The sequence below is a fragment of the Puma concolor genome, chromosome B2, assembly GCF_028749965.1.
Source record: "Puma concolor isolate L17-30 chromosome B2, mPumCon1.1.hap2, whole genome shotgun sequence".
Taxonomy (NCBI): Eukaryota; Metazoa; Chordata; class Mammalia; order Carnivora; family Felidae; genus Puma; species Puma concolor.
In genome coordinates, this window is record NC_141671.1 from 36,554,590 (window position 1) to 36,572,071 (window position 17,482).

At 47.1% G+C, this 17,482-nt stretch overlaps 1 protein-coding gene and 1 long non-coding RNA gene across 2 annotated transcripts; one reads left to right on the plus strand and one right to left on the minus strand.

The window, feature by feature from the left end:
* Nucleotides 1–5,188: 5,188 nt before the first annotated feature.
* LOC147580921 (uncharacterized) lies at nt 5,189–8,238 on the minus strand. Its single transcript, XR_015251210.1, has 2 exons — nt 7,736–8,238; nt 5,189–6,663 (listed from the first exon to the last, which is right to left on the minus strand). It is a non-coding gene; the product is annotated as an uncharacterized LOC147580921 (long non-coding RNA).
* A 41-nt stretch (nt 8,239–8,279) lies between these two features.
* On the plus strand, nt 8,280–12,587 carry PIM1 (Pim-1 proto-oncogene, serine/threonine kinase). Its single transcript, XM_086706731.1, has 6 exons — nt 8,280–8,787; nt 8,912–9,018; nt 9,126–9,176; nt 9,270–9,636; nt 11,192–11,368; nt 12,155–12,587. Exons 1-6 carry the CDS (start codon nt 8,706–8,708, stop codon nt 12,310–12,312), a joined length of 942 nt encoding a protein of 313 aa, XP_086562857.1. The 5' UTR covers nt 8,280–8,705; the 3' UTR covers nt 12,313–12,587.
* Nucleotides 12,588–17,482: the final 4,895 nt, after the last annotated feature.

Sequence of the window (17,482 nt, forward strand, 5' to 3'; positions counted from 1 at the left end):
TGAACCCAGAAGTGAGCTTAACCTATCCAGGGGAAAGTAACATCACTTCTATAAAGAGGACAACACAGCTCACCCTAGACTGAGCAAGACTGTACGTTAAAAAGAATCTTTGACAAAGTGATACATTGAAGGCTGTAAAAAATGACTCCGTGTTTGTAGTACGGTTGTTTTACTTCTGGCTGTGGGGACCTGTCTATGTTTGTTTTAGCAGCACCCAGACTGAAAAAGAGCACTAAAACAGAGCTGGAAAATAGGATGTATGTGTTGAAAATGTTTCTCCAGGGGCACCTGGGTGGCTCAGTCGGTTAAGCGTCCGACTTCGGACCAGGTCACGATCTCATGGTTTGTGAGTTCGAGTCCCGCGTTGGTCTCTGTGTTGACAGCTCGGAGCCTGGAGCCCGCTTCGGATTCTGTGTCTCCTTCTCTCTCTGCCCCTCCCCTACTTGTGCTCTGTCCTTCTCTGTCTCTCAAAAATAACTAAATGTAAAAATATATGTGTATGTGTGTGTGTGTGTGTGTGTGTGTGTGTGTGTGTGTATACACATATATAAAAGAAAATGTTTCTCCAAATTATCGAGTGGATTTTATCCAATCATGTTAATGCATATCGTCTTTGACATTTGGATCTTGAACACTCTATGTGTTAACCACAGAGTAAACTATTATTTTTAGACCTTAAGCTTTAAGAGATTATTTGAATAGAGAATCTTCCTAGTTTGTTCTTCAATAAAGACTGAAATAAAGTCCCCATCTTTTTTTATCTTTCACCTTTTGCATCATGACATCAGGAGGTCCTACTGATTTCTTCCTCTGGCTCTCTGCTTTTGATTTATTTAAAGAAACTTGTACTCATTCATTTCTCATGTTATAGGGAATGCAAAGAACATAATACAAAGCAACTTTTGCTTCAATTCCTGATGTTACTCAGCCCATTCCCTCTCTCCTTTCTACCTATTTATATCTTACGCATCCTTTAAGATCCACATTAAGCTCAGGGACACCTGGATGGCTTAGGTGGTTAAGGGTCCGACTTTGGTTCAGGTCATGATCTCACATTTTGTGAGTTCCAGCCCTGCATTGGGCTCTCTGCTGTCAGGGTAGAGCAGAGAAAGCCTGCTTTGGATCCTCTCTCTCCCTCTCTCTCTGCCCGCCCCCCCCTCTAAAAAATAAATAAACATTAAAAAAAAAAAACCTCGTAAAAAAAATCCACATTAAGTTTCTACATCCTCATGGAGACTTTCTTGACTTCGGCCTCCTCTGAACCCTGCCCTTGTGGATGATATCCTCAGAACTTAATCATAGAATACTCGCCAGATCCCTTAAACTCATCTTGTGTTCCTTGGAAAAGTGGAATGTCATGGTGGGAAGCAGATAGCTCTTCCATATAGGCTTGGGCAAATTACTTCTCTCAGTTTCTGTTTATCTGGAAACCAGTGAAGGCAGTAAAACTGCCCCCAAACCCTAAGATTTATATGAGGATCCACATAAAGTGCTTAGAAATATGCCTAGGACATTTTTGATGCTCAGCTAATGTTGGCTGCTATGACAATGTCTTTTGCCCCTTTCACCAGACCCATTTTTAGCACTTAGACTTTATGTTCAATGAAAGGATGATTTCTGCCCTTAGTATGTTTATAATCTAGTTGTAGAGACAAAACACGTACAGAAAGGTAAGGCTGCTTACTATTAAATGACAAATGAGATATACAATAAACACGTTTTTCAGTAGCATCTGTTTAAGTGCCTTAGCAAGATACCTTATGAAATATTTTTGAGAAATTTTCTTTTTCACTTACCTAGATGCTTTCTGTGGCTTTTCCAAGTTTCACATCAGCAATTTTATTTTATGTTTTTAATGTTTATTTATTTATTTTTGAGAAAGAGGAAGTGAGCAAGAGAGGGGCAGAGGGAGAGTGAGAGAGAATCCCAAGCTTGCTCAGCGCTGTCAATGCAGAACCCTATGCAGGGCTCAAACCCATGAACAGTGAGATCATGACCTGAGCCAAAACCAAGAGTCGGATGCTTAATGGACCGAGCCACCCAGGTGCCCAACAGTTCTATACTTTTTAAAACATGGCAGACAATCCCCTCACCAACTTCCAAATGTATGAATGCCTGCTTCCTCTCTCTCTCTCTCCCTTGTACACACACACACACACACACACACACACACACACACATACACGATGGCCCCTTTTCTTTTTTCTTTTTAAAATGTATTTTATTTATTAAAATAGTTTGTAACATTTTTATTTATTTTTGAGAGACAGAGAGTGAGCAAAAGAGTGTGAGCGAAAGAGGCAGAGAGAGAAAGAGACACAGAATCAGAAGCAGGTTCCAGGGTCTGAGCTGTCAGCACAGAGCCCCACACAGGGCTTAAACTCACCACCTGTGAGATCATGACCTGAGCTGAAGTTGGAAGCTTAACCGACTGAGCCACCCAGGTGCCCCTATTTTTAAAATTTATTTATTTATTCTTGAGAGAGAATGAGAGTGAGAGAGGGAGGGGCAGGGAGAGAGAGAGAGAGAGAGAGTACCCTAAGCAGTCTCTGCACTATCAGTGTGGAGCCCGACTCGGGGCTTGAACTCACAAACTGTGAGATCATGTCCTGAGCAGAAACCAAGACTCAGATGTTTAACTGACTAAGCCACCCAGGTGCCTGGGCCCCTTTTCTTTATCAGTTAGACATGCAGGGTTTTTATTCATGTGCCTGGTCTTTTTCATCTGAGGCATATATTTTCGTAGTCTAATAAGGTATCTTATAACAGTCTCCAAGCTCTCTGTAGCCTTTATATTCTTAACTACTCTTTTTTGTTTTTAACCTATCCAATAAATACTCAGGAACTGTAAAATCTTTGTATACAGTGCCTTCAATAAATATTGACTATTTTTGCTCAAATTTTCAGTGCTGAATGTGTAAAATTCCAAAAATAAATCTAGGTTATTTTTATTTCTTTGTGCGGGTGTGTGTGTAAACAAATTATATCTCCTTTATTAGTAGGGTACTGATTGAGAGGGTTTTTTTTCCTTTCTTTTTTAATTTAATTTTTTATTTTTTAAAATTTACTTCCAAATTAGTTAACATCTAGTGCAACAGTGATTGCAGTAGATTCCTTAGTGCCCCTTACCCATTTAGCCCATCCCCCCTCCCACAACCCCTCCAGCAACCCTGAGTTTGTTCTCCGTATTTATGAGTCTCTTATGCTTTGTCCCCCTCCCTGTTTTTATATTATTTTTGTTTCCCTTCCCTTATGTTCATCTGTTTCGTCTCTTAAAGTCCTCATATGAGTGAAGTCATAGGATTTTTGTCTTTCTTGGACTAATTTCAGTAAGCATAATACCCTCCAGTTCCATCCATGTAGTTGCAAATGGCAAGATTTCATTCTTTTTGATTGCCGAGTAATACTCCATTGTGTGTGTGTGTGCGTGCGTGTGTATATGCACATATATATACACATGTGTGTATATATACACACATACACATATGTATATACACATATGTATATATACACATGTGTATATATACATATACACATGTATATATACACATATACACATATGTATATATATGTGTATATATATATACACCACATCTTCTTTATTCATTCATTCATCCATTGATGGACATTTGGGCTCTTTCCATACTTTGCCTATTGTTGATAGTGCTGCTATAAACATGGGGGTGCATGTGTCTCTTCGAAACAGCACACCTGTATCCCTTGGATAAATGACTAGTAGTGCAATTGCTGGGTCATAGGGTAGTTCTATTTTTAGTTTTTGGAGAAACCTCCATACTGTTTTCCAGAGTGGCTGCACCAGCTTGCATTCCCATAGGTTATTTTTAATTTCTTAAAAAAAAAAGATGAATTGGTAATGAAGTTAAATTACTTCGCCAGATAATAAAAACACTTTCTTTCTCCAACTTTGCTGAGGAAACTGAAAACCAAGTGATTTATACACTTGAAACAAATGTCACATCTTATCAAGGACAAGAACCAGTTCTAGCTTGACAACATAGATTCCCTGAGCTTTCTGAATTTGGGACACTGTGGATGTCTTAGCTGTCCACTACTATCATGATTATGACAACTTAAAAAAGAGGCTTTGCTTCAATCTTTTAAAATTTACGGTTCCATGACTTAGTTTGTAGTGGATTTTTACATATATTCCATACATAGGAAATATATGTGAAATTTAGATTTTTCTAAATAATCTTACAACTGTTGAGGCGATTGGAGTTATTTTTAAATTGTTGAGGTGGTTGGCGTTCTCCAAATTTTCTCCTTTCTTTTTATTTCCCCAAACAAGGAAGAGTAAAATAAAAGATAGTGGTGTTTCACCATTAAACATTTAAAAAATACAGTAATTCGTACACCTGAAACTGATGTAACATTGTGTGCCAACCAAACTTCAATTAAAAAAAAATACAGTGTGGGGCGCCTGGGTGGCGCAGTCGGTTAAGCGTCCGGCTTCAGCCAGGTCACGATCTCGCGGTCCGTGAGTTCGAGCCCCGCGTCAGGCTCTGGGCTGATGGCTCAGAGCCTGGAGCCTGTTTCCGATTCTGTGTCTCCCTCTCTCTCTGCCCCTCCCCCGTTCATGCTCTGTCTCTCTCTGTCCCAAAAATAAATAAAAAACGTTGAAAAAAAATACAGTAATTCTTTTTTTAGGAAAGAAATAGATCCCAATGATTTCCACCCGATTAATTGCAAATAGCTTATAGAGAAAATGCTATATAGACCTACTTATTATTTGAGTGCATCAACTAGACTCAGAGGTATTTTAAAAAAGTGTACAGGCATCCCTTTCAAACTTACTTCTAAGCTTCTGGTATTACAGAAATTGCTTAAGTAATTCCTTTTTTTTTTTTAAAGTCATTCCTTTTGACAATGACTTGATTAACTCTGTATCAGGTGGAATATGGAAACTACCAAAGAATTAATGTGGCTATTGTTCAAATTAACATTAACAAATTCTTCCCTTTACAGAGAATTGTAAGCATAATTATGGCCTTTATCTTTCCAAAAGCTCTTGTTATTTAATTATTAGCACGATTTTTCTGATTCTTTGTTAGGTTCTTTGAAACAGCACAGACCGCGATTGTTTTTATTATTAAAACTACATTTTGATGAATAAACACATCAAGTTCCCTACCCTCCCTGGAAGAGTAACTTTTAGTGCAATACATACTTGAATGTTTAATAATTATCTTTAAAAGCAGTTTTAAGTAAATAAAAGCTCTTTGCCAAGCAAGGTCCATGTTTTGTAACTTCCAGCTGTGAAGCAGCCACCATACGAAGCAGCATATTAAATGTTAATCACTTTAGCTCTACCTAATTAAATATTTAGCCCTGCAAAGATCTAGAGAAAGTGAAAAAGGTTGAACTTGATTTAATGTATACAATTCTTTTGAATCACATTCTGTTCCTGGATGCTTACAATCAGATGTATCTAGTATTTCACCTTTGGAACCTCCAAGGTACAAGACCATTCCAAGATCATTATTGTCATAATCACAATCGTCATTATTGTCATCATGGCCAACATTTATTAGAAGTTTACTCTGTGCTAGGGTACGTGCTTTACATGTAGAATTTTATTTGCGCCTTACAACAGCCCTATGAGGTAGGTGCTATTATTATCTCCATCCAGAGTCTAAAGCTTAGAAAGATTAAGTAACGTGACGAATGTCACATAACTAGTAGGTGCCAAATCCCATATTTTTAAGCCCCTTGCTCCTCACCTTCCCTTTATTGTACCCAAGCCCGCTTAATTCACTTAAATTTAGTATCAGTTGACTTTTCTCATGACCTTTTTGTTGAGACTCATTTTGGTCTGCTCCTTCTCCTCAACGACACATGTTGTCCAACAGATGTTGCACAACAAAAACATATACGTTTGGGGCGCCTGGGTGGCTCAGGGCATTGAGCATCCATCTTTGGCTCAGGTCACGATCTCGCAGTTCAGTTCAAGCCCGGCATCGGGCTCTGTGCTGACACCTCAGAGCCTAGAGTCTGCTTCAGATTCTGTGTCTCCCTCTCTCTCTCTGCCCCTTCCCCTCTCACACTCTGTCTCTCTCTCAAAAATAAATAATAAATAAACATTAAAAAAAAAATAAAATACTTTAAAAATATATAAATATATATAATGTTCAAAGAATAGGGAAACAAGGTATAACTAACTAATTGAGGAGTTAAGCAACAAGGAGATCTAAAAAAATAAAAAGCCAAACACATGATTGTCAGATGAGTGGAGTGGACAGTGAAGAAGGCTTGGCGTTGTTTAACAGTCTGGTGTCCTGGAGGCTGGAAAGGCTTTAAATAAAAGTGAAGAGGTGAGGGCATCCCTAGGATGCCCTCGGAAATAGGTTGGACGCCTCTGGAAAGGCAGAAAGTCTGGCAAGTGCTGGGTGAGTGGGGGCATGTCGGGGTTGTCCTGTAGGGCTCGAAAAAGAACAGGGTAAAGGGGATTGGAAGAGCTGGGTCACTTACATTTACACTGGATGTCTTAGTACCAAGGACAGTCGTAGACCCTGATGAAAGGCAATCTTTGAACACTCCCAAGTTGCATTTGGGTCATTGTTGTATGACCCTGTGTCATCCTATTTATGTTTCATTTTCCTGTCTGAACAAAAGGGAGCAATTCTTGTTCTCTTGGGTTTTCTCCTAGTCACCAACCATAAGAGTTAGGCCACAGAACACAAACAAGAGGAGAATGGAATATTTTATAAGATAGATTTGTAAAAGCTGAACTATCATCGGGGCACATCTTTCTAAAACAAGCGCGGGCGAAAACTTTTAACGAAACACCTAAATTCACCAGTGACTGCCGCTACAGCTAAGATCCTCGAACTTCCATTTCTCCTTTAAGTGACAGGCACTTGAAAAATACTAAACCGGGATGCAGTTAGCTTTCGATGACTTAGGCCACCGACGATTCGATGTATGGATTACACAGAATTTTAATGGACTCATTTCACACGTCGTTATCAACTCTACGTGAAGTTTAAAAGGACAAAGGCTGAAAGTGGATTTGGCCAGTTTTCCGCGTTATTTCCACGGTGGGGCAGCGAGTGGGGGGATTTCCTTTGAGACAAGACTCGGTGCAGCCAATAATTGCTAGTATTGCCAGACTGGTAATAACAGGCTGATGAAAAGGTGAACACAACGCGAAAACTCTGATTAAATCAAGCGCGCCCTCCCACCGTCGTTTTCGGCGAGGAATTTTCCTCTTTCTCCCGCCCTCACCGGAGGGGCTGAGACAGCATCTGGCATCATAATACCAACATTTGTTTCGTGATTCCTCTTTGCCGGGCACGCTAACACACATCACTTCTCAGGAATCAGGATTCACTGGTACTTGTCTGCATTTTTAAAATAAACGCCGGCTCGAGAATCTGGGGGCTGATTTTTTTTCCACCAGCTGGAACAACCGCGATCTGGACCCCTCCCCCGAATAAGCCGAGCTCTCCCCCGGTTTTATTCCAGGCCTGTGACACCTCCACTCCCTCGGTGAAACCGCCGTGACTCACATCTTGCAGCTCCTTCGCCCCCCACGCGCCCCCAACACACAACCCCCGAGGACCCAACCCGAGCCCACAGCGCCTCGTGAAGCCGCCCAAGCCGACTTGGAGGTCTCGGGTCTGAGTCACACAGGAGGACCACCCTCGTCGGCACCCCGCCCCCCCCCCACACAGTCCCTCACTCCCCGGCGCGCCGGCCTCCCCGCCTGACACACCGACGCCCGTCGTCCCCGCGCAACTTGTTATGCTCCAGCTCGAGCCCTTGACCCAAAAACCTCCGAGAAACAGAGAGCCGCAGAGCCGGCCTCCGGCGGCCTTTGATGGCTTTGTTATTGTTTGGGTTTGAATCGATACGCCCCTCCCCATCCTTCCTCCCTCGCGGCTCGACACCCAGCTCCCGCCTCCCCTCACGCCCCGCGCCCCTCCCCCTCCATTTTGGCGCCTTTTCCTTCCCGCCACGTCGTGGCGGCGTAGAGACCATTCTGACCGCGAGAGCGGGGCGGGGCGTGGGCGGGGCGCGCCGCGTTATGCAGATCAGTCAGCTTCTGGTTGGCTGGAGACGCGCCGGCGGGGGCGGGGCCGGGGCGCGGCGAAGGAGCGCGCGGGGCGGGGGCCGAGGGGAGTCGCCCTGTCCCGCCGCTTCCCCACCCCCTCTCCTCCCTCAGCCGGCCCGGCAGCCCGGCTCCCCGCCTAGGCCTCCCGGAGAGGCCCCGCCCCATCCCCGCCCGCCCGCGACCCCCCCCGCCACCGCCGGCGCGCTCCGCCCCTTTACTCCTGGCGGCTGGGCGAGCCGGGCGTCTGCTGCAGCGGCCGCGGTGGCGGAGGAGGCCCGACAGGACTTGGCGGCGGCGGCGGCGGCGGCGGCGGTGGCGGGACCGGCAGCAGCAGCAGCAGCTACAAGCTCCCAGTGCCGCGGCGCTGCCGCACGAGCCCCACGAGCCGCCCACCCCGCCGCCCTCGGCGCTGACTGACCCCGCCGGCGTGTCCGCCAGCCGCCAGCCCCGGCAGCGCCCCCAGTCGTCCTCCGACTCGCCCTCGGCCTTCCGCGCCAGCCGCAGCCGCAGCCGCAACGCCAGCCGCAGCCTCAGCTCCAGCCATCGGCACAGCCACCGGCATAACCCCAGCCCCAGCTCCTGCTGCAGCTCCTCCAGACACAGCCCCTACGCCGACACCCTGGAGGTTGGGATGCTCTTGTCCAAAATCAACTCGCTTGCCCACCTGCGCACCGCGCCCTGCAACGACCTGCACGCCACCAAGCTGGCGCCCGGTGAGCGTCCACCCCCCACCCCCCATCCCGGGATGGGGAGGCGGCTAGACCCCCTAGGGTTGGGAGCTGGAGGGGGGGCCCTCACGGGCCGGCACTGAGTCCCCTTTGCCTCCCCCTTTCCTAGGCAAGGAGAAGGAGCCCCTGGAGTCGCAGTACCAGGTGGGCCCGCTACTGGGCAGCGGCGGCTTCGGCTCGGTCTACTCAGGCATCCGGGTCGCCGACAACTTGCCGGTGAGTGGGCGCCCCGCCGTGGGGAGGGCGCGCCGGGCGGGAGACTCTCGGGTGTGCTTTGGCCCCGGCGAGAGGACCTAATGGAGCCTCTTTGGGGGGGTTTCCAGGTGGCCATCAAGCACGTGGAGAAGGACCGGATTTCCGATTGGGGAGAGCTGGTGAGTGCCTTGGAGTGAGCGACCCTGAAGGATGGGGTGGGGTGAGGGGTCCCCTCCGACTCCCGCCCTGACGTAGCCCCCTCGCCCCTGCAGCCCAATGGCACCCGAGTGCCCATGGAAGTGGTCCTGCTGAAGAAGGTGAGCTCGGGCTTCTCCGGCGTCATTCGGCTCCTGGACTGGTTTGAGAGGCCCGACAGTTTCGTCTTGATCCTGGAGAGGCCCGAGCCGGTGCAAGACCTCTTCGACTTTATCACGGAAAGGGGGGCTCTGCAGGAGGAGCTGGCCCGCAGCTTCTTCTGGCAGGTGCTGGAGGCTGTGCGGCACTGCCACAACTGCGGGGTGCTCCACCGCGACATCAAGGACGAGAACATCCTCATCGACCTCAATCGCGGCGAGCTCAAGCTCATCGACTTCGGGTCGGGGGCGCTGCTCAAGGACACCGTCTACACGGACTTCGATGGTGAGCCAGGCCTGGGAGGGAGCTGCCGGGGAGGGAGCTGCCCAGGTGACTTGGCCTTGCCTGGAGGCCTCGGCCGGCTTCCCTCTTCGGCCCTTTGTAAAGGTCATCGGGCCGCCTGGCTCGATGCTAGCAGGGGTGGGGCGAAGAAGAGCTTCCCAGCGTAGTAAAGCCGGAGATTTCCAGCCAGCTGAACCTGTCATGTTTCTGGCATGATTTTATTTTTTAAGTGGAATTCAGTGGGTTCCAAGCTTTTCCGATGAATAAGAGGTTGTGGGCAACCGGCCGTAGCCCAGATTTCTGAAGTCTGACCCAGTTTCCCCGCCAGTAAAGGGATGGGGTGGGGGGGGGGGAGGGAGGAGAGAGCGGGAGAGATGAAAATTGACGCCGGCTTTGTAATTTTTGTTTTGTTTTATAAAGGAGTTTTCTGTGATGTAGTTTTTAGAGCTGCAGTTTCTCTCCCCTTTGATCTAGGGACGGATAAAGGGATAGAAACAGTAGTTTCACTAAATAACTCATTTTATTGTGCTTCCTCCTTATTTATTTATTTATTTATTTATTTATTTTTTGGCATTGTGGGGTGAGGGAGTCGGGAATGAATGTTGTGAAATAAGATCTCTTGCTGGTTTGAAAATTAGTTGGGTGTCTCCGCAGAGAGGATGAAAACCTACCCTAGGGAGGGGCTTGGAGCGGGTTCTTTCAGAAAAGATGGAATAGAGAGCCTGAGATCAAAGCAAAGGAGGGTGGGTCATCATCTGAGCGGCTTAACCTAACCAACTACAGCCTTTCAAAACTTGTGACTGGGGCTTGTGGTTTGTGTTTATTTGCCCTTGGAGGACGCTGGGTTGGGCAGCATTTTTTTGTATTTAACAGTTAATGGCTGGCCGGGTCCTCCCTTGTTTTTTCCTCCGAGTCTTTGCTGCCCCCTGGTGAGCACAAGCGGAATGGCCCCCACCTTTTTTTTTTTTTTTTTTTACAACCCAAAGTTTGTAAACAGGAATCACGTGGTCTGAAACTGGCTCTGCAGCGCTGTCTACCTTTGCAGTGGGGGGAAGACAGGGTGTGGATGTCTGTCGCGGCGCTCAGAGCAGGGGGAGGAAGGCCTCTCAAAGGGCACCCTGTCTTTTAGGATGTAGTATGTTGTATAAGGGCCCTGGACTGGATGGCAGCTGAGAAGAGAATCACCCAGGCTCCCGGGACACCTTCATGCAGTTTCAGGATATTCTGGGATACCTCCCTGGGTTGTGCAGACTTTCATCCCTTCGTCCCATTGTGGGTGGTCCTAGCGCATGCGGGCCTCAGGCTTTGGGTTTGTGGCCAGCGCTGTTTGTCTGTAGGAGTAGTTTGTAAAGAATTTTGGTGTATGGTCTGGGCTGGTAGAGAGGTGGGTAAGGCCTTGTGTTGGAAAGATGCCACTCATCCACTCCTTTTAGCCTAGGGGGGAGATAGAGTTAGCCCAGCTCCTGTCCCGGGAGAAGTGGAGTGGTGCTGTTATTTTGTGTTGCTTTGTTTCTTTTTGCTAAAAGTGTGTTTTCCTTTCTATTCCCCCGGCTCGCAGGGACCCGAGTGTATAGTCCCCCAGAGTGGATCCGCTACCATCGCTACCATGGCAGGTCGGCCGCCGTCTGGTCTCTGGGGATCCTGCTGTATGATATGGTCTGTGGAGATATTCCTTTTGAGCATGATGAAGAGATCATCAGGGGCCAAGTTTTCTTCAGGCAGAGGGTCTCTTCAGGTAACTTTTGGGAAGCCCCTTGTTGAAGAGAAGCAGGAATCACAAGGCGGTTAGGCCTCAGGGGACGGTCTTTGAATTCTGGAGAGCTTCCCCTCTCCAGGGGATGCCTCGACCCTTGGCTTAGCAGAGTCCTAGGCCAGTGATTCCGGAGAGCTAGCGCTCAGGAATTGAATGGTTTGTGTTGAGCATTCCCTGGGAGGCCATAGGAAGACCATGTGTGAGAATATTGTGAAGAAAAGACCATCTAGTTTGGCTGAAAGCTGTTTTTTTTTTGTTATTTTGTTTTTTGTTTTTGTGCCAGCAGTCCTGATCCCTCGACTCCTGGCTATTTTGCCACAGAGTGAAAAGTTGAGGGTTCTTTGAGCCTTCTCCCCTTAAGGCAGACTCTCTAACTATTGTGGTTCCAGTGACCTCATTGTGGGTGGTGTTCATATTTGTAAGTTGTAGGTGAATTGAATCACCTCATCATGCTCACTGATGTCTCATCAAAATATCCCTTGTCATCATTCTTCCTATTTCTAGTGAGTGGGTGTCGTGGGAAAGGCCCCAGCTATTGAAGTTTGAAAACCACAGGTTTAAGAGGGGAGCTGTTTTTTAGCTGAAAGCAAGTTGGAAGATCCAGCTCTTATGGTTAATACCTTCCCATTGAAAACTAGCTCTAGGAGGTTCATGGTCTCTGTTGGACCCCAGACTGTCGTGGGCCCCGGGGAAGCAAATGAGCAAGACCTTTGCATCGCAGAAACAGGTTGAGTCATTTGTAACCTCTGTCTGTCTTGCTTTCTGCAGAGTGTCAGCATCTCATTAGATGGTGCTTGGCCCTGAGACCGTCAGATCGGCCATCCTTCGAAGAGATCCAGAACCATCCCTGGATGCAAGATGTCCTCCTGCCCCAGGAAACAGCCGAGATCCATCTGCACAGCCTGTCGCCAGGGCCCAGCAAATAGCTTTTCTGGCAGGTCTTCCCCTCCCCCTCAGATGCTCGAGGGAGGGGAAGCTTCTGTTTCCAGCTTCCCAGAGTACCAGTGACACTTCTCGCCAAGCAGGACAGTGCTTGATAACAGGAACAACATTTACAACTCATTCCAGACCCCAGGCCCCCTGGAGGTTGCCTCCCAACAGTGGGGGAAGAGACTCCTCTCCAGGCGTCCTAGGCCTCCACTCCTCCCGTAGATGCTCTCTCCTATTCAAAGAGGTCCGGCTTGGCTGGACTCTGCAAAATCCTGGGGGGGTGGGGGGGGTGGGGGAGGGGGGAGGGTCAGAACCCTGCCATGGAACTGTTCCCTTCATCACGAGTTCTGCTGAATGCCGCGATGGGTCGGGTAGGGGGGGAAACGGGTTGGGGTAGGATAGGACTAGCAACATTTGAAGTCCCTGTCACCTCTTCCGACTCTTCTGAGTGCCTTCTGTGGGGACTCCGGCTGTGCTGGGAGAAATACTTGAACTTGCCTCTTTTACCTGCTGCTTCTCCAAAAATCTGCCTGGGTTTGGTTCCCTATTTTTCTCTCCTGTCCCCCTCCCCCCATCCTTCCTATGAAAGGTGCCATGGAAGAGGCTACAGGGCCAAACGCTGAGCCACCTGCCCTTTTTCTGCCTCCTTTAGTAAAACTCCGAGTGAACTGGTCTTCCTTTTTGGTTTTTACTTAACTGTTTCAAAGCCAAGACCTCACACACACAAAAATGCACAAACAATGCAAATCAACAGAAAAACTGTAAATGTGTGTACAGTCGGCATGGGTAGTGTACAAAAGGATTGTAGTTGATTGAATTTTTTTTTTAATTTTGCCTTTAAGTTATTTTACCTGTTTTTGTTTTCTTTTCTTTTTTTTTTTTTTTTTTTGGAAAAGATGCGCATTCTAACCTGGAGGTCAACGTTATGTATTTATTTATTTATTTATTTGGTTCCCTTCCCTGCTCCAAGCTTCCACGGCTGCTGCCATAGTTTCTTTCCTCCTTTCCTCCTCTGACTTGGGGACCTTTAGGGGAGGGCTCGCTCTGTTCGTAGGGTGACGGGACTCAGGCGGGACAGCTGCTGCGGCTCCCTGACTGCTGCGGGGCCCCCTCACCTACTCGCCCAAGTGGGTATGGGTTCCGTGGGGGGCGGGGGGAAGGGGCATTGCTGACTGGTGTACATAGGATAGATATATGAAAAGCAGTTCTGGATGGTGTGCCTTCCGGATCCTCTCTGGGGCTGTGTTTTGAGCAGTATGTAGCCTGCTGGTTTTATCTGAGTGAAATACTGTACAGGGGAATAAAAGAGATCTTATTATTATTATTTTTTTTTTTTATACTTGGCGTTTTTTGAATAAAAACCTTTGTCTTAACTTGTGGCTTTTGAAGTGTTGTCCGTGCTGAGGGGAGGCTCATTTCTTGAATTCCTGGCGGGTGCCTCAATCTCCTGGGAGGAAAGAGAGCGTGAAGCCTAAATTGGGTTTCCTTCAACAGGACACGTGGGCTAGTAGCCTTTCTGAAATAAATATGCGGCCAAAGGCTTGGTGGGGGGCAGCCTTCGGTGGGCAAATTCGGCCTGAGGGGTCCGACCTCTATTTCTGATGCAAGTTCCAGAGCCCTCAACACACTCTACGGCCTAGTCGGTTGGTGTCAGTCACATTTCCTGGGATAGCTCCTCCTGACTAGTGGCGGTGGAATTACAGAACATTTTCATCGCTGCAGAAAGTTCTATTGGACAGGGCTGACCTAGAGAGAGCAAACCGCTCTATTGCTAAACTGATCGTGGAAGCTTCTTTTTCAGCCGTCGTTCCCACCAGCCAAACATTCTGAGCACGCATACCTGACATGTGTTCAGCTTCCCGAAAACCTACATACCTGTATTGCTCTCAGTTCCCGATTCAAGGTCCCTTCACCTTTCGTGTGGGCTTGAGTCATTAATAGCGGGTGGGTGGAAATGTTTTTGACTTAAGCAGACCGGGTTTTCCCCTCCGATGTGCTTCACACAGAGCTTATAATGGGAGTAGATGAAAAGTTAGCTCTGCCATTTTCCTGCTTGTTCTGGGATTAGTATTTTTAGTCTATGATTTCTTTGCAGGAATCTGCTCAAGCCCCTCGCTCTTTTTGTGAGTTTCTTTCCTCTTTTTCTTTTTTTGTTTTTCAGGTAAACTCTACCCCCAGCGTGGGGCTCGAACTCACAAGACCTCGAGTCACAGGCTCTACCAACGAGCCAGCCAGGCGCCCCTGTCAGAGTTTAGTGTGAACTGGATGGTACAACCTATGAATCCACTTAGTGCACGTGGCCTGAATACACCCTGATAGGCAGCAAGCACGTTTCGGAGCGTGTACTGCTGTTCATTTGCATATTAAGTATTAGTAAATGTTGGTTTCTTTTTCTGGATAAGCATCAGCAAGCGCCTCTAATATTCTCTCCCCCTGGGTCAACTTGCTCCCTCCTCTCGGTGCACGCAAACACCCTTTGGACGCTGGCCAGATGTCTTGTCAGGTTGCTTGAGGGTCCGGGGTCACGATACTTTTCATTGTCTGCCCTTAAGCTTGGACTAGACCCCAAGCCCTAGCTCAGCCCCACTGTGGCTGTGGGAAAGGAAGTATTTTTCGGTTTTGGGGGCCGATGTTTTGAGTTCCTCTTTCCTCCCCACCCCTACCCAAGCACACACACAAACTCCCAATCTCTTGGAGCATGAATGTTGTATGCCTCATCCTTTCCAGTAAAGTTGACACTTGAACGCTCAAAAGTTGCTCCAAACTTCTAACGAAATCTTGCAAAACCCCACCCATCCCTCCCTTGAAGTGAATTTCTGGCAGTTTCCCCTACTGGGACTGCTAGGGGTGATGGAAGACAGTGTCTCTTTAAAGAAATACAATATCGTGCTCCTATTACAGGGTGCAGGATATTAGGGGTTGTATGGGAAGGGAGAAACATTTAGTCTCTTCTCACTGGCAGTTGACAATCTAGTGTGGAAAGGGAGTCCGTGTCTAGTAAGACTGTGGCCACAGGAATATTGGGGGAGTGATGGTTAGAAGCACTAGCTTGGGACTCACTCTTGAGCTTTGATTCCATCACCATTACCTGGATGCCTTGGGCAAGTTCTAATCTGCAAATAGAGATATTTCTCGATTGGATCGGAAGGAAGAAGGAATTAAATAAGGGGTGTACTACTTGCAAACAGACACTAGGGATTATGCTTAGGGATGCCTAATAGATGTGATAAAAGTATGGAGGTGGGGAGGGCAATAGAGTCAGGATAGTGGTCCTTACTTCTGGGGAGGAGGAAGGGAAGCTATGGTTTGGAGAGGAGTATCTGGGGCCTTTGACTGGGCAATGCTTTCTTTCAGAGGCTAGATGATAAAGACGAAGGTATTTGCATGATTCCCCCCCTCCTTTTAAAGTAGGGTCTAAGCCCAACATGGGGCTCGAACTCATGACTCCAAGATCAAGAATGGTATGCTCTACTGACTGAGCCAGCCAGGTGCCCTTGCGTTGTTCCATTAAAAAGTTTTCTTAATGTTTATTTATTTTTGAGAGAGACAGAGACAGAATGCGAGTGGGTTAGAGGCAGAGAGAGAGGGAGACACAGAGGCAGAAGCAGGCTCCAGGCTCTGAGCTGTCAGCACAGAGCCCGATGCGGGGGCTCGAACTCACGAGCTGTGAGATCAGGACCTGAGCCAAAGCCGGACACTCAACCGACTGAGCCACCCAGGCACCCCCCTGTGTTGTTCTTTATAGCTTTTGGTTGGTCTTAAATATTGCATGATAAATTTTAAATTTTGATTTAATTTTTTAAAGTTTATTTATTTTGAGAGAGAGAGAGAGAGAGAGAAAGGGAGTGTGAGTGAATGGGGAAGGGGGAGAGAGAGGAAGAGAGAGACTCCCAAACAGGCTCTGTGCTGACAGCACATCTCCATCTCATGAACCGTGAGATCATGACCTGAGTGGAAATCAAGAGTCCGATGCTTAACGGACTGAACCACCCAAGCATTCCAATTAATTAATTTATTTTATTTTATTTTTTATTTTTTAAAATTTACATCCAAATTAGTTAGCATATAGTGAAACAATGATTTCAGGAGTAGATTCCTTAATGCCCCTTACCCATTTAGCCCATCCCCCCCTCCCACAACCCCTCCAGCAACCCTCAGTTTGTTCTCCGTATTTATGAGTCTCTTATGCTTTGTCCCCCTCCCTGTTTTTATATTATTTTTGTTTCCCTTCCCTTATGTTCATCTGTTTTGTCTCTTAAAGTCCTCATATGAGTGAAGTCATATGATTTTTGTCTTTCTCTGACTGACTAATTTCAGTTAGCATCATACCCTCCAGTTCCATTCACATAGTTGCAAATGGCAAGATTTCATTCTTTTTGATTGCTGAGTAAGACTCCATTGTATATATATACCACATCTTCTTTTTTTTTTTTTTAATTTTTTTTAATGTTTATTTATTTTTTTGAGACAGCGAGAGACAAAGCATGAACGGGGGAGGGTCAGAGAGAGGGAGACACAGAATCTGGAACAGGCTCCAGGCTCTGAGCCATCAGCACAGAGCCCGACGCGGGGCTCGAACTCATGGACCGTGAGATCGTGACCTGAGCCGAAGTCAGCCGCTTAACCGACTGAGCCACCCAGGCGCCCCTACCACATCTTCTTTATCCATTCATCCATCGCTGGACATTTGGGCTCTTTCCATACTTTGCCTATTGTTGCTAGTGCTGCTATAAACACGGGGGTGCATGTGTCCCTTCAAAACAGCACACCCGTATCCCTTGGATAAATGCCTAGTAGTGCAATTGCTGGGTCATAGGGTAGTTCTATTTTCAGTTTTTTGAGGAACCTCCACACTGTTTTCCCAATTAATTAATTTTTTTAAAGTAAACTCTACACCCAACGTGGGTCCTGAACTCACAACCCTGAGATCAAGAGTCTCGTGTTCTACCCACTGAGCCAGCCAGGGGCCCCCATGATAGATTTTAAAAAGTAACAAACAAATTTGTGTTTATCACATAGGAGGCAGAAGGTGGAGTTATTACTGCCCTTGACTGAGGTGATCTGGGAAGGCTTCAAAGAGGAAGCAGCATTTCAACTGGCTTTGAAGGATGAGCCTCAGTTTGTTCATCTGTAAAGTAAGGCATTGAACATGCAGACTGAGCTAAG

Excerpts from the sequence above, each read along its gene's own strand:
- PIM1 (XM_086706731.1), top strand. The coding sequence starts at position 8,706 with ATGCTCTTGTCCAAAATCAACTCGCTTGCCCACCTGCGCACCGCGCCC. Across the intron at positions 9,637-11,191 it reads CGTCTACACGGACTTCGATG|GGACCCGAGTGTATAGTCCC; the intron begins GTGAGCCAGGCC and ends CCCGGCTCGCAG. Across the intron at positions 11,369-12,154 it reads CAGGCAGAGGGTCTCTTCAG|AGTGTCAGCATCTCATTAGA; the intron begins GTAACTTTTGGG and ends TGCTTTCTGCAG.